The following is a 14163-nucleotide window of genomic DNA, read 5'->3' as shown; positions in this document are numbered from 1 at the left end:
GGCTTCCAATGCACTAGGGTTATAGATGCAGACCACTATGCCCATCCTCGTTCCTCCTTCAGAACATATGGTGATTATAGTTTGTCATTTGCATCATTTCTCACTGCTGATTCTCTCCTCTGGACTCCCCTGTGTGTAGCACTTGTGAAGTACTCAGAAAATAACTGTTGGATGGCTCAATGACGGACGGGTATCAATCAAATCTCGAGTGGTTACCACATCACCTCCTAACCCCCGCCTGAGAATCACATACATTTCTAAGTCACATTTCCTGATAGCACCAACTTGAGATCATCCCAAGACTTTGACCTTTGGTACACCTTTTAGATTCTAGTTTAGAAAATCTGGCCCTAATGGCCAACTGGATTTGGAAACCACTGCTCTAGAGACTAGGTTTATGAGGCACACGGGCTGGGAGTTTACAGTGAGCCAGTAAGCATAGATACGAATACATAAATAGTCCATAAAGACATTGTTTGTCTAGTTTTTCCACTACACACAAGTAAAAAAAAAATCCATTAAGGAAAAAGGTAAGAAAAGCTACAGTGGATATAATGTCTTCTTGTCATAATGGCAAAGATTAAGAGTGAAATAATAAGCTATGTTAGTTGGTGCCTGGGGTTCATGAATGCTTCTTTTGATAGGCCTGGCTCCAGGTTACAGAACATCAAAGGCTTGAGGGTAGAAAGGGTTCTTAGTAGATGACATGAAATTGCTGGAAGTGTGATGGGCTACAGATATCTGAAAACCCCTTGACTGTATATTGGCCTGTAAGTGGCTGCTGCTGCGGCCTGCTTTCTTTACAAGGCTGACAAATCTATAGTGAGTGTCTGACACTTTGATTCTATAAACACTGGCACTTTGTTCTGTTTTTAACAAGAGAATCTCCCTAGGTTCTCTCCCTAGGTGCCATCCTGTGCTCGCTAACCCATCTAGAAGACGCAAACGCAAACTTGAACGTGACTCCTGAAATAACCAGTGAGGAAGCCATTGGAAAGCCCTGCTCTGTGGAAGATGGTACCCTTTTCCATCAGCTGCACCTCCTTAGAGATCATTCCAAACAGGATGTGGTCCTCCTCTCTAAACACAAGCCAGTGAGTCTTCTCTTACCAGGTGCATTCCTATGGAAGTGGACATTGCTGTCTCGATCTCGGTCCCCACGTCTTCGATGAAGGGGTATTCATTCTGCTGATGGACAAGCACCTTGGCTCCAGTGGATGACACCAGGAAGGGGTTGTATTCATCTTCGTTTATGTATAAGATGACTTGCAGACCTGGGAGACAGAGCAGCTTGTTGTAGTCAAAGGCTAGGAAAAAAAGTCCCCAGAGGTCTGGGGGGCCTCCAATCCAAGACCCAGGGACTTCTAGAACATACTAGGTAGATGAATACCTGACTGGAATCTCTAGATCAGTAGGACTTGTGTTTAATCTGCTTATTGCAAGTTCAAAGTAGTGGTTCACACACATCACAGTCACGGTGCTGGCTAAGAGTAAGTTTCTGTTCAGTGTAAAGGAACTGGCTGAGACATGTAAATATGTTGACAAAGGAAGTTCTACTGGGCATCCAAAGGAACCTGCAGTGCTGTGGCTGCTTACAGAGTGGAGCTGGGGAAGAGCTAAGATTTGATGGTGTATCTGGTTGCAGGTTTAACCTCTCTCCTTCTCCTACTTGCTCTCTAGTAAGACATATTCTGTACCCAGCTGCCAAATGGAACTCTAGAAATTGGAAGTCAGGTCAGATTACTGCTTAAAGCCCTTCAGCTGCATCTCTCTGGATATAGGAGATGCCATCGACTGCCCTGCCTGTCACCATCAAGGCTATGAAGATGTAGCCCGATCCAAGCCCCTACCCTCTACTTATTCCATCTCCTCCCTTTCTGGACCAGCTCCAAGCACACTGCTCTTATGTGGTAGTTTGCATATGAATGTTGCTCATAGGCTCGTATGTTTGAATTTGTTGCCTCGGTTGGTGAAACTGTTTGGGAAGGATTAGGATTTATGGCCTTGTTGGAGGAGGTGTCTCGGGCATAAGCTTTCAAACACCTCCTGCCATTCCTCGTGAGCTCTCTGCCTCCTTCTTACAGTTCAAGATAGGAGCTCTCAGCTGTTGCCTCTGCCATGCCTTTGCTTCACTACCATGGACTCCAATCTACTGGAACTGTAAACCCAATTAGATGCTTTATTTCACACATTGTCTTGGTCATGTTGTTTTATCACAGCAACAGAAAAGTAGCTGATACACCTTATTTGTCTTTCTAGAGCACCTTGGATTCATCTTCTTCTCTAGGTTCCAAACTGTTCCGGTATTTCTGAGCTCCCCTTTCCCCTCACACCCCTCTCCTGAGCCCAGCCACTCTCTGCCCTTGCTGCTTCCTCCCCACCCCACCTAGCTCTCATTGGTATTATAATTAGATCGTGACCCTGCCTACTTATTCATTTCCCAAGTTTCTCTTTCTACAGAAACCCAAGCTCCCTGAAAGCAGGAAGGACAACTGTCTTGTTCCCCACTGCATCCCTAGCTCCTCAAACTGGGGCCAGCAGAGAGCAGACAATCAGTGCTTCATAAAGGAACCAATGAACAAGTGGTCTGTGTGAATTGAAAGATGAGAACCTCAGAGCTATTCTAACGTCTTCTATTTGTAAATAAGGGAACTGAGCCCAGAGAAGGATGTGGTGTACTGGAGGCCAAACAGCAGAGCTAAGACTCTTGCCCTCTTCACTCAGTTCCCAGCCAGCCTCTTACCACTGAACCGGGCTCTCTGGGTCACAGCTTCTTACGGTTCAGGCTTCACAGTTATGATAGTCAGGATTCTGAGTGCAGATTTCCCCTGTAACAGAACCTAGCTATTCCTAACAAAAGCAGATCTGTGTAACAAATTGAATTCTATTTGCATTGAGCTTTTCAAGAATTCCCATTGGCTTGGCATGGTGCTGCAGCATGCGTGACTGTACCGTCAGTATTCAGGAGGCCAAGAGAGGAAGCTCACAAGTTTGAGGCTATCCTGGGCTATCTAGCAAGACTCTATCTCAAAATAAACAGGGGCTGGGAGCATAGCTTGGTAGCAGAGTGCTTTCCCCACCATGTGCAAGGCCCTTAGTTGGCTCCTCAGAAGCACAGAAAAGATGTAGAGGATGTGTTCTTGTGAGGAAACCAAGCCGACCGGCCACAGTCTTACCTTCCTTACCAAGTAGAAGTTAGCAGAAAAGAGAACTGTCATAAAGGATTGTGGTAGTTGTATACACAGTGTGTGTGGCTGGTGTGTGTACCCTCCCTAGACCAGATTCACTGGCTGAAATGCCAGCCTCCATGTAAAGGTATCTGGAGATAGGGCACTAATTAAGGATCAATGAGGTCTTAAGGTCCTGGCTCTAATCTGATAGGCTTGGTATCCTTATAAAAAGGTGAGACATCACAGTATCCTCTTGAGAAAGAGGAAGGGCCATGTGAGGATACCTGCAAAAGATGGCCATCTATGACCAAGAAGAGAAAGAAGTCTTATCTGAATCCACAAGTACCAGGACCTTGACCTTGAATGTCCAAATCTTTAGCATTATGAGAAATTAATATCTATTGTTGATGCCACTCAAACTATAGTACTTTGTTATGGTGGCTTGAGACCTTATTCTAAGAGCTCTGGATGGGAGGGTATGGTAGCTACTGTTATTGTTCTCAAAGGACAATAACCAAGGTCACACAGTGAGAGGCAGACCTGGGGTTTGGCTCCAGAATCTGTCATCTTAACTAAGCTAAAGGTGTGTCTGCCCGCCTAATCTCCTACTCAGCCCATCTGGGTTTAGCCCTGTTTAGATGCCACCTGCCTGGGATTAGTCACCCCAGCAAGAGTGGTTTGCCAGCTGAAGGAAGCCCAGCAGTGTCACTGTAGCTCTCCCAAAGATAAAGAAGTCAGAAAAGAAAACGCCCATTGCGGAGAAAAGAAGGAACACGGAGGTTCGTGCATGCATTGGGAGAGGGAAAGAATGCCTTTGCTTTAGGGCTAGGTGGAGAGGAATTCAGAAAAGAAAACACCCATTGCAAAGAAAAGAATGAACATGGATGCTCATGCATGCATTGGGAGAGGGAAAGAATGCCTTTGCTTTAGGGCTAGGTAGAGAGGGTGGGAGGCGCATCATGTACTGCTGCCATCATGTCTCATGGTTCCCTCCTTGCTGGCCTCCTTACCATACTCACTGCCTCCCATGGAGGTGCTGAGGATGGTGGCGTTTTCTCTGTTGTTGAACGTGTAGCAGTTCCCATACATTGGATGGTGGAAAAGAGTGAAGTTCCTATGGAGGAAGGGAAAGGTTCAGAAAGAGCTGGGCTAGGGTTTGCCCTTGTCTATCTCAGTTGAAGTTAGGAAGCATTCATTGTGTTGATGGGGGAGAGCTTTCCTTTGGGACAATGGATGAGCATGTGACTCACTGGTCCTATTTTCTCTCGGATGAAACGAACCGACTCCTCATTTGCTAGGGTTGGCAAAGCCTTGATGTAGAATTAGACCATGTTTTTGTTCTCTTTCTTAATCCTCTCCCCAGTGTCTCTATTTTGATTTGATATTATTTTGTCTTTGAAATAGGGTCTCATGTGTCTCAGGCTCACTTCAAATTCCTCACGTAGCCAAGAACAACACTGAACATCCCATACTCCTGCTTCCGTCTCCTGAGCACTGGGAGTAGAGGTGTGTACCACCATACCTACGGGTGGAACTCAGGGCTTTGTGTATGCTAAGCAAACTCTCAATCAACTGAACTGTACCTTCAGCCCTGATAAGATATTCTTCGTGTCACATGCTGGTACTCAAAACCCTCTATCCTTGAATTTCTCAGCCAACACTTGGAGCTTTCCAAACTCTCAGCCCTATGAAAATGATCTTCAGAGAAGGAGTCTCATCCATTGGCCATCATGAAATTTCAGGACCTTTACTCCCAGGATGAGAATAACCTAATTACTCAATATTTGCCTGGAATAATATGCATATTAACATATAGAAGGGCCAGAAAGGCTTAGAATAAAATAAAGGTAGTTAAACCCTTCAGGCTGGAGGGATCACCTTGTCATGTCCCATCAACTTCATAGCCACCACCAGGGATCTGATTATTATATTCAAAGCAGAATGATCAAAATATGAACACTTGGCTATCTGCCTCCCGCCCTCTATTCCTTCATCTCTCCATCCCTTCCTCCCTTCTTTCCTTCCTTTTTCTTCTGTATCAGAGTAGTGGCTCTCAGACATAGGTATTCATCACAGTCATATACAAAGCGACATGCATGCTATTGACTACCTTGGGTCATGACAGGTAATTTAATGGGTTTAAAGATATTATGATTCTATGCCAGGTACAGTTTCCAAGTGATCCTGAAACCTAGCTCCCTTGCAAGTGATTTTCCAAAGGGCAGAGCCAGTGTTCTCAAGGCCTACAGGTGGGCTCCAGATGCCTGAAAAAGGCCTGAGCTTGGAGCCTCAAGTCCTTAGAGAGTGTCCCCTCCTGACCTGGCATCACAGGACATCCCATCGAAGAAGCAGGTCACCAGCAGTTCTTCGGCAGAATAGCTCATGTTGATTTTCTTCTCTAGAGGCACCTGTGCCATGATATTCATGTAGTGAAGCTTGTACCACTCCTGGATGGCATTGATTCCTGAGCTGAAGGTGTAGGTGGCACAGTCAGAGGTGTCATTTGAGCACTGTGAAGAAGAGGGAACACCAGCCCGTCAGTCCTAGCGCTATTAGAAGGGCTGACATGAGTGACAGGTGTCAGGGTAGGTCCTTGGGAACAAATTGGTTTCCTCTCACTTCTGGAAGCTTGAAGATGTCAACTTCAAGCCTCAAGGATAAAAGAGAGTGCAAAGTCGGACATTGAGGTCAACTCCTATGGTTTCCTACTACTGTCTGCATTGGACAAGAAGCAAAATCAGTTTTTAGGGTTTGGCTGATTAATGTCACTGCCTTCCTATTGAATGGCGCCATTTCTTATCATAGACACCATCTAGAAATCTGGGTTCTAGCCCAGACTCTGATATTACATCTTTGAAGGATCTCAGACAAGGTACTAACAAGGTACTGTCACTGACAGAATGTTAGGTGGAATACCAACCTACCCAGCACATAGCAAGCCGTTGCAAGGGCTCATGCTTGAAATATTTAATTATGAGGGCTCTAGAGAGAAGCTATGGAACATTCCAGGCATTTTCATTACCCTGGGCTTGGAAGGTCTCCTGAAAGGACAAATGTCCAAAGAATTTGGTATCAAGAGAATCATGTAAATATCCTTTGAATGGAACCAGGAGGATGTTGAGGTCCCAGTAACTTTGATGAGGCTCCTTCTCTTTGTTGGAAATTTGTTTAGATTGATAGAAAACATTGCTAGATTCGAAAGTCTCATCATCAAAGCTATTAAGGTGAGGAAAAGTCCCTGTCATTGCTCTACTGGTGGCATGGAGAGGCACAGTGATGATAGACTTTGCTCAAGAGGGTAATGGAATTCATTTTCAGTGAGTAGCTGCTTCTTATTGTTACTTGAATGAGACTAGCAGGGAGATTAAAGCCCAGCCTTTGGTATCTCCTGGAGGCAAGTACTGGGAACCCTGATGCATTTGCTATGGTTTATTTTCCCCTTTCTGCTCTCTGTGCAGCATTTTCTTTTTTCTTTTCTTAAATACGTATGTATGTATGTATGTATGTATTTATTTATTTATTTAATGTATGTGAGCACACTGTCGATTTCTTCAGACACACCAGAAGAGAGCATTGGATCCCATTACAGATGGTTGTGAGCCACCATGTGGTTGCTGGGAATTGAACTCAGGACCTCTGGAAGAGCAGTCAGTGCTCTTAACCACTGAGCCATCTCTCCAGCCCCTGTGCAGCATTTTCTTTGGGGCTTTGCAACCCCCAGTCTATCAGAGAGTGATCAGGTACTCCCTCCCCCCACAAGCTTGGCTAAGTGGAATCCCAAGATTGAATCTGCATCTTGGGCATTAGCAGAAAGAGTGAGAATGGCCTCTGTAATTCAGCATCAGTATCTGAATGAATCCCAGCATTTCTTGCTCCCCGATCGCTAGGTCTTCCTAAACTTCTGTCCTTTAAAAAGTACTTATGAGTCACTTGCTCTTTCCTAAGACTTTCCACATGCTGAAGCCAGCTTGAGCTGGTTTCAGTTGCTTGCCACCAACTCACCCAAATAACGTATAAATCTTACAGTTGGCCTATTGACTGTAATGATTAAGAAGAGACTGTGAGACTACCAGCTCCCCGATCTCCCCCACACCAATGAACTGTGAAGAAGTGGGTCTTACCAACTGAAATCCCACCAGTTTCTTCGACTCATGAACGTGCATGACATTAGAAGCCTTGTGTATGATTTTCCCACTGATTTTCCGCTTCCGACCAGTGAAGAAGTCCCTGGCCTTTCCCTTCTCGTTCTCATTGAAGACCAGCAATGGGATCAGGTTGAGGAATCTGGGTGGTGTGCCTTCCCACGTGGACCATATGGATCCTGCTTCCCGGCGTTTCCGAGGTGTACTGTCTAGAACATCTTTGACCCCATACAAGGACAGCAAAGCCTGTTTTGTCTCACTGTCCAAGTCAGTCAGGAGGTCACTCACAGCACTGTACCTACCAAAATGGAAAGAAAGTGTCACGGAGAAGAAAGACCCCTAGAACAGTACTTTAGCTTCTTTATGTTTTCCATCTTGCTGTGTCAGCCCTATGTCTCTTGACCAGTCCCTTGGCCAAAGGGATGAGGGCTCTCACCATTTGCTCCATTCAAAATGATCCTCATCTTTGCCACTTCTATTTACTCATTCTTGGTCAATGCCCTCAGTCAGGATCTCTGGAGTGTTGACTTTCAGGTGCCTCCCATAAAGTAGCAAAAGTGAGGCTACCTTAATAATATGGCTACATTGCTAACCTTACAGGGGCAGGCTCCATTTCCATCCATCACACTCTGTCTCTGCCTACTGGACATCCTCCAACCAGGGCTGGGATACAAGGGATTGATTGGGCTGTCACCTCGACAACACCCAAGCTCACAAAAGAACAAGAGCTGACTACATGAAGCAAAGCATAATGACTTTTTTTTTTTTTAAATTCATCACTATACCGGGCTGGAGAGATGGCTCAATGGTTGAGCACCATCTGCTCTTTCAGAGGTCTTGTGTCCAATTCCCAGCAACCACATGGTGACTCATGACCATCTGTAATGAGATCTGATGCCCTCTTCTGGTGTGTCTGAAGACAGTGACAGTGTACTCACATACATAAAACAAATAAATCTTTAACAACAACAACAACAACAATTTGTCACTATACTAAATGATCCCAGCCTCTCTTGTAACTCTCCCCTCCCTCCCCCCTTTGCTTTCTGTAGAGGTCATGACATAGCATAGAAGCTAAGTATAACAGTTTCAGAGTCAAACTTTCTGCCTCGTTCAAGTTCGTCCTCCTAATCCAGACTCTGTGACCCTAGATAAGTGTCTTAGCTTTTCTGTGTCTCAGTTTCCCAATCTGCTTATTTGGTAGATGAAGTTTTTTACAATTTGTAAAAAAAAAAAAAAGTTGGGGGGCGGAGCTCAACTTGTTTATTATAAGTAAAAGAAATATAGCTGGGTATGGTGGCACATAGCTACAATGACAGCACTTGGGAGGCTGAAGCAGGAAGATCAAAGTTCAAGGCCAATCTGGCTCTTTCTCCAAGTATATAAATAATGTTAAAGTTTTCAAAGAAATATATACGCACATAGGTAATTAAAGGGCCACTATTATTATTTGTAGTAGCATAAATATATTTGTTAATACTTTACTCCCTCATCGTATAAGCTCCACTAGGGCAAAGAATATGTTAGGATTATTCTGTACTGTGCCCTAGAAACCAGAAAAAAAAATGTCTGACAATTTGCAAAGGCTGAGTAAATGATTATGGTTTGAATATCAGTGGAGAAAGAAGAAAGGAGAGCTGGGAATGGAGAGAGGAAGGAAGAAAGACTTTGAGGAGACTTTAGAGGTAGGGAACGAGTCTGAGGCTTGCTTTTGGCTTTGACCTTTGCCTTCAATACATGTCTCCAAACAAATCAAGCCTCTGGCCAGTCTAGCTTCTCCTGCTCTTCCGTCTCTGCACCCCACTGTCTGCGCCCGCCCGGCTCTGACAAAGTCTGCTGTATTTCTGACTGCTCTCTTAGATCAGTTTCCCATAATTCCAAGGACTCTGATGACCCATTTAGAACAGGTCCTACCACTGACAACAGGGCAGCACTAAGGGTTGATCCTGTCCAGAGCCCAGGGAGCTCAATTACTGGGCTGGGTTCTCTGAGATGAGGGGTCAGGGCAGCAAAGATGCTTCCGGAAGTCACCTGGGTGTCACTTCTGAGTCAGCCTGGCTTTGGGTGAGAGTAAGGGAGTGAACTTGGGAAGGCTCAGCTGGACTACGTATGTGTCTGGGGGAGGCAGATGCTAACCTCATTTCAGGCCCAGTCACTAAATAGAATTGGTGAAGCAGCCTCCCCTGCCTACCTGCCATAGACACAGCCATTGAACTGAAAACATGCAGGTCTGAAATCGATCTTGGCGATCAAATCAAATTTCGAAAGCCTGTGTCAGCAGCTTGGAGCGGCGCTGGTACCGCCACACTGGGGGAGGGGCTTTGGCACCTATGAGAGGCCAGATTTCCCTCTCTCAGATGCCAGGGCGGTCTCTTACTTGTAGGGGTTGATATTGCAGATAGTGACGGCAGGGAAATCCAGTTTTTGGAAGTGGACTTTGATGGAGACAGAGACGGTGTAGAAAGAGAAGACGAGGAGGGCGCACTGCCAGATAATGAGGGCCACTGCTGTCAGCGTGAACGCGATCCACAACAGGCGCCGAAGGCGGCCTCGGGACACCACGATGCGCCGGCAGCCGTGGGTGTTGGTGTTCAGGCAGTACCAATGCATCAGGTCCTTAATGGTCGGTGCCTGGGGGCCTCGAACTGGCAGATTCTTTTTGATTTTGGCTTTGATCTTCTCTCCAGGAGCCATGGTAAGGACAGGACTTTGCAGCCTGCAGAGTTCTGAAGGGACAGAGGAGCCAAGTAAGGTTGCTAGCAAGCACAGACCTGTCAGCCCATCTCTGGAGCCCGCGACTGGGAAACACTGAGCCCACGTGTTCTTTTTTTTTTTTTTTTTTTTAAGATTTATTTATTCATTATATGTAAGTACACTGTAGCTGTCTTCAGACACTGGAGAAGAGAGAGTCAGATCTCCTTATGGATGGTTGTGAGCCATCATGTGGTTGCTGGGATTTGAACTCAGTACCTTTGGAAGAGCAGTCAGTGCTCTTAACCACTAAGCCATCTCTCCAGCCCGAGCCCACATGTTCTTAGAGGCCTTTTTCTTCTATGGGCCGGACAGGTTGCATTCTGAGCCCTTGGCCCCTTCTCCAGGATATTTGCTTTGGGCCACCACAACTGCCTCCTCCTCTTAGGGCCCCCAGGCCTAGTCTTGTGGGGGCAGGGCAATGTGTAACCTGCACATACTGGCTGGACTGGCTGAAGGACCTTTCCCTGGAGTTCCAGGGGCAGGCGTACTTGGAGCAACCCAGCCATACTTCTCTTATCAGGCAGAGGCACTGTAACCCGTGCCTTATCGCTTCCACTAGCCACTTCTTGAGGGCAGCCCTCCTGTTTTACGATGTCTCCTGGTGCCTAGTGAAATGTTCCTCCTGCATAGAGAACAAGTCAGGCAGGGTGTCTCTGGCTGATGACATCTCCCACAACTTTCCAGCAGTGGTTATAGATCTTGTTCTGACCATGTTTTCCCTGCCCCTCTCCCATGCTGCGTTCTTATAAATGAACTGATTTCTGTTTCATTTCTCCCTATCACGGTCAGTAGCACCTGGAGTCACATCAGCCCCGTGACTGCTGGCCTCTCCATACTTACAGGCACCATGCCATTTGACCTGATTTTCCCTAATTTAGAAAAGGCATCTTGATTCAATGGTAGCCTTTGGGGTAAGTATTGGAAAATGAATGAACACATTCACATGTGTGTGTTGCATCTCAGCTGCAGAAACAGCATGCCATGAGTTCATTTTAGCAATGTACAGTACATTGTACATTAGAGCACTGTACTGTGTATAGAATCACCAGCCTCATAATTATGTAATCTCTATATATAAATATACAGTAGCTTATATATTTTGACAATTATGTGAGGTAGATATACTGCTGTATCAGAGAGGTGGAGTGACTTCCTAAGGATACACAGCATGGCTCCTATGTCTACGTGGGGTCTGCAACCAAGTCAAGGACTTTGATGACCCCATCAATTTTTTCTTTTTCTTTTTCAAGATGATGAATAAAATAATGGAGTTTTTAAAATGTCATTTTCATACATACGTGTCATTAAACTTTGTTTCAATTTGCCTCTTCCCTCATTGCACCTGCTGGGCCTCGTCCTCCTCCCAAATATTTCCCCCTTCTGCTTTCATGACACATGCATTTCTGTCCTCGGACCCTCCCCCCCCCCCCCCCCCCCCCCCCCCGCTTACAACCTCTGTCTACTTGCTCACAGTCCCCCTTTTCATTCCTCTCGCTCTCTCACTTAAATCTAAGTTTTACATATGAGAGAAAACATCTTTTTGAGAGTGGCTTAGTTTGCTTAACCTAATGATGTCACCATCAAGTTCTCTAGGCAGGATTCTGGGCCACCAGGCTTAGTTTTCTTCCAAACTGAATCAATGGAACGTGGTCCAAAATTGGGGGAAAGTTGTGGGGCAAGGCTCTCAAGTTTACAATGCTTGTGGGCTTAAGGATTATATATAGTACTAAAGAAGGAAGCCCAAGAGCATAGCACAAGAGAACAGAGGCCAGGGGCAGCCGACCGCCCCCAGTAACCTGCCCTACCCACAGACTTACATGATTTTTTTCTAGGTTGAGAAAAACTGTCTCTTATTGACAAAATTATTAGCCCCCTGGCAAGCAGTGTGATTTACTTTATTTATTTTGAATGTTGTCATCCTTTAAAAAAAAATGCCGTGGAGCATGATAACACACACCTTGGATCCCAGTACTCAAATGGCAGAGGTAAGAGGATCTCTGTGAGTTTAAGTCACCTTGGTCTATCAAATTATCAAGTTCTAGGCCATCCAAGGCTATGTAATAAGACTGTCAAAAAGAAAAAGAAAAAGAAAAAAAGAGAGGAAGGGAGGAAGGAAGGAAGGGAGGGAGGAAGGAAGAAAGAGAAAGAAAGAAAGAAAGAAAGAAAGAAAGAAAGAAAGAAAGAAAGAAAGAAAGAAAGAAAGAAAAGAAAGAAAAGAAAAGAGAGAGATGGTCCCTCTGTCAGATGTTTGTCAAAAGGTGAATTCTGGATTCTTGGAGTTCCCATTCATCTCGTCTGCAGAGGATCAGCCAGTCATGTGAGAGGAGACTCCAGAATGTTCACATAAATATTTCAACTCTAAGGCAAAACAAGATTGTAGCTCTACTAGATTATGGGCCTTGATTCAACCCGGTGCTGCTAGAGGACTTTGAAGCTGATACACTCAGAACTCATCTCAAAGGTTAGCTCAAGAATGCTCTCTACAGTCTTCTCAGGTAGATATCATAATTTCCCTATTTCACAAATGAAACAGAGACACACAGATAGGCTAAGTAGCTTGCCCAAGGTCATAATAGAAAGTGTCCAGGCTAGGATTTGAACCCAAGAACACATACTAGTTATGTTATTGCTTAAATAATGATAGTGGTCTCAGACGACAGCTGCTGCAGAATAATGGCAGACGTCAGTTACAGCTACACTGTGCCCAGGGTTCCTATTCCAACATTTGCACCTAATTTAATTCTCACTAGACTAAATAAGGTGTTATTACTATCCCCATCCCACAGAGATGCAAACGGAGGTGTAAAGAAGTTAGGTAATCTGCCCAAGGCCACACAGTATGAAAGAATGAACGAACGAATTCTTCGAAATTCCAGGTCCCCGTTTTTTCTTCCTGACACTTCTCTATTCCCTCACCTGCCCCCGAATCTTGCCTCTGTCCCTGTCAGGAAACTGAAGCTTGGCGAGGAGTGACAGTTTGCAAGGCTCTGTTCATCCTAGAACTTGGGCACGAAAGCCTGGGTTCAGGCAATGTTTTGATTCCCGCCATGCCACGGTGCTATTCGGAAATAGGTTGAACCTCCGAAGCCAAGACTCAAGGCCCTGGGACACAGTTACCCTCACTGACTCGCTGCAGTCTGGGAAGCGACCTGGCGTAGTTTTGCGGCAAAAGCCGTCTGCTTCGTGCCAGCTATCGCAACGCTGCAGTCAAGGGCTCCACTTTCAATCAGCCCGCTTCAAGTGCTTGATTCTTTCTGCAGCAGGCACCTCTAAAGAAAAACTTTCCCGCGACTGAAAGAACAGTCGCTGTCAAACGCATGCTCTTCAAGACTGGGAAGTGGGGTGAGCTAGGCAGAGAAGATCCGAGATGCGCTCCTCCCACGCACACCGGCTCAGAAACGCCTGTCGCTCAGCTCTTGTATCACGAGCCAAGCTCTGGATGTCTCAGCATCCCGCCACCCGTGGACAGAATAATCTTTTTCTTGGAAGCCACCACGCCCTGTGGCTGCTCAAGTACCTGGAACCCCGGAATCGAACTGACCCCACGCGGCTGGGCTTACCTTTCTGAACTGAAGGGTCACGGCTGGCCTGTGTACAGTCTGGAGACGCTCCTCTTCTTCTGGCCTCATAAAGCCAAGCATCTCCAAGTGGCACGGCCAGGAGCGCCAGTGGGTCAGGCTCAGACCCCGCCCTTAGAGTTTCCTCCCCACTCAAACTCCGCCCACACCTGCCCAGGTGTTTTCCCCGGGCCACCCCCGACTTGTCTTAGCCCGGAGAAGGCCGCGACCCCGCAGTGCCATCTGCTGTCCAGAGTCAGCTCCGCGCCTCAACCCGGGCTGCGCTTCTCGCGGTGGCACCGTGCAAGCTTGCTGCCTCCCGGAGGCCACTCTGCAACCTGCATTTCCGCTGGGTCACAGCCCCAGAGTACTTTGTAGATAGAGTAAACTCATTCTGACCCAGGTCACAGGAGGTCTCTTATCTCAGTTCCAGCAGACGTTGCACACAGCCTCTTACCCCTCATCCTTCCGACCTGGTCTGGATACGCAGTTGCTTCGACATCATCTACAGTTCCGCTGTGGGCAACAGGAGCTATTTAA

At 46.2% G+C, this 14163-nt stretch overlaps 1 protein-coding gene across 1 annotated transcript in view; it reads right to left on the bottom strand.

Annotated features, from left to right (window-relative positions):
• Positions 1–13708, bottom strand: part of Scnn1g (sodium channel epithelial 1 gamma subunit) — a 33562-nt gene extending 19854 nt beyond the window's left edge. Inside the window, exons 1-6 of the mRNA XM_021168623.2 lie at positions 13627–13708; positions 9690–10038; positions 7292–7610; positions 5490–5680; positions 4181–4284; positions 1111–1274 (exon numbers count right to left, since the gene is read on the bottom strand). Coding sequence (XP_021024282.1) covers positions 1111–1274; positions 4181–4284; positions 5490–5680; positions 7292–7610; positions 9690–10006 — 1095 coding nt within the window. The 5' untranslated portion in view covers positions 10007–10038; positions 13627–13708. The remainder of the gene's footprint in view (positions 1–1110; positions 1275–4180; positions 4285–5489; positions 5681–7291; positions 7611–9689; positions 10039–13626) is intronic.
• Positions 13709–14163: the final 455 nt, after the last annotated feature.

The sequence above is a fragment of the Mus caroli genome, chromosome 7 (assembly GCF_900094665.2).
Source record: "Mus caroli chromosome 7, CAROLI_EIJ_v1.1, whole genome shotgun sequence".
Taxonomy (NCBI): Eukaryota; Metazoa; Chordata; class Mammalia; order Rodentia; family Muridae; genus Mus; species Mus caroli.
This window is presented reverse-complemented; position numbering and strand designations above follow the sequence as displayed.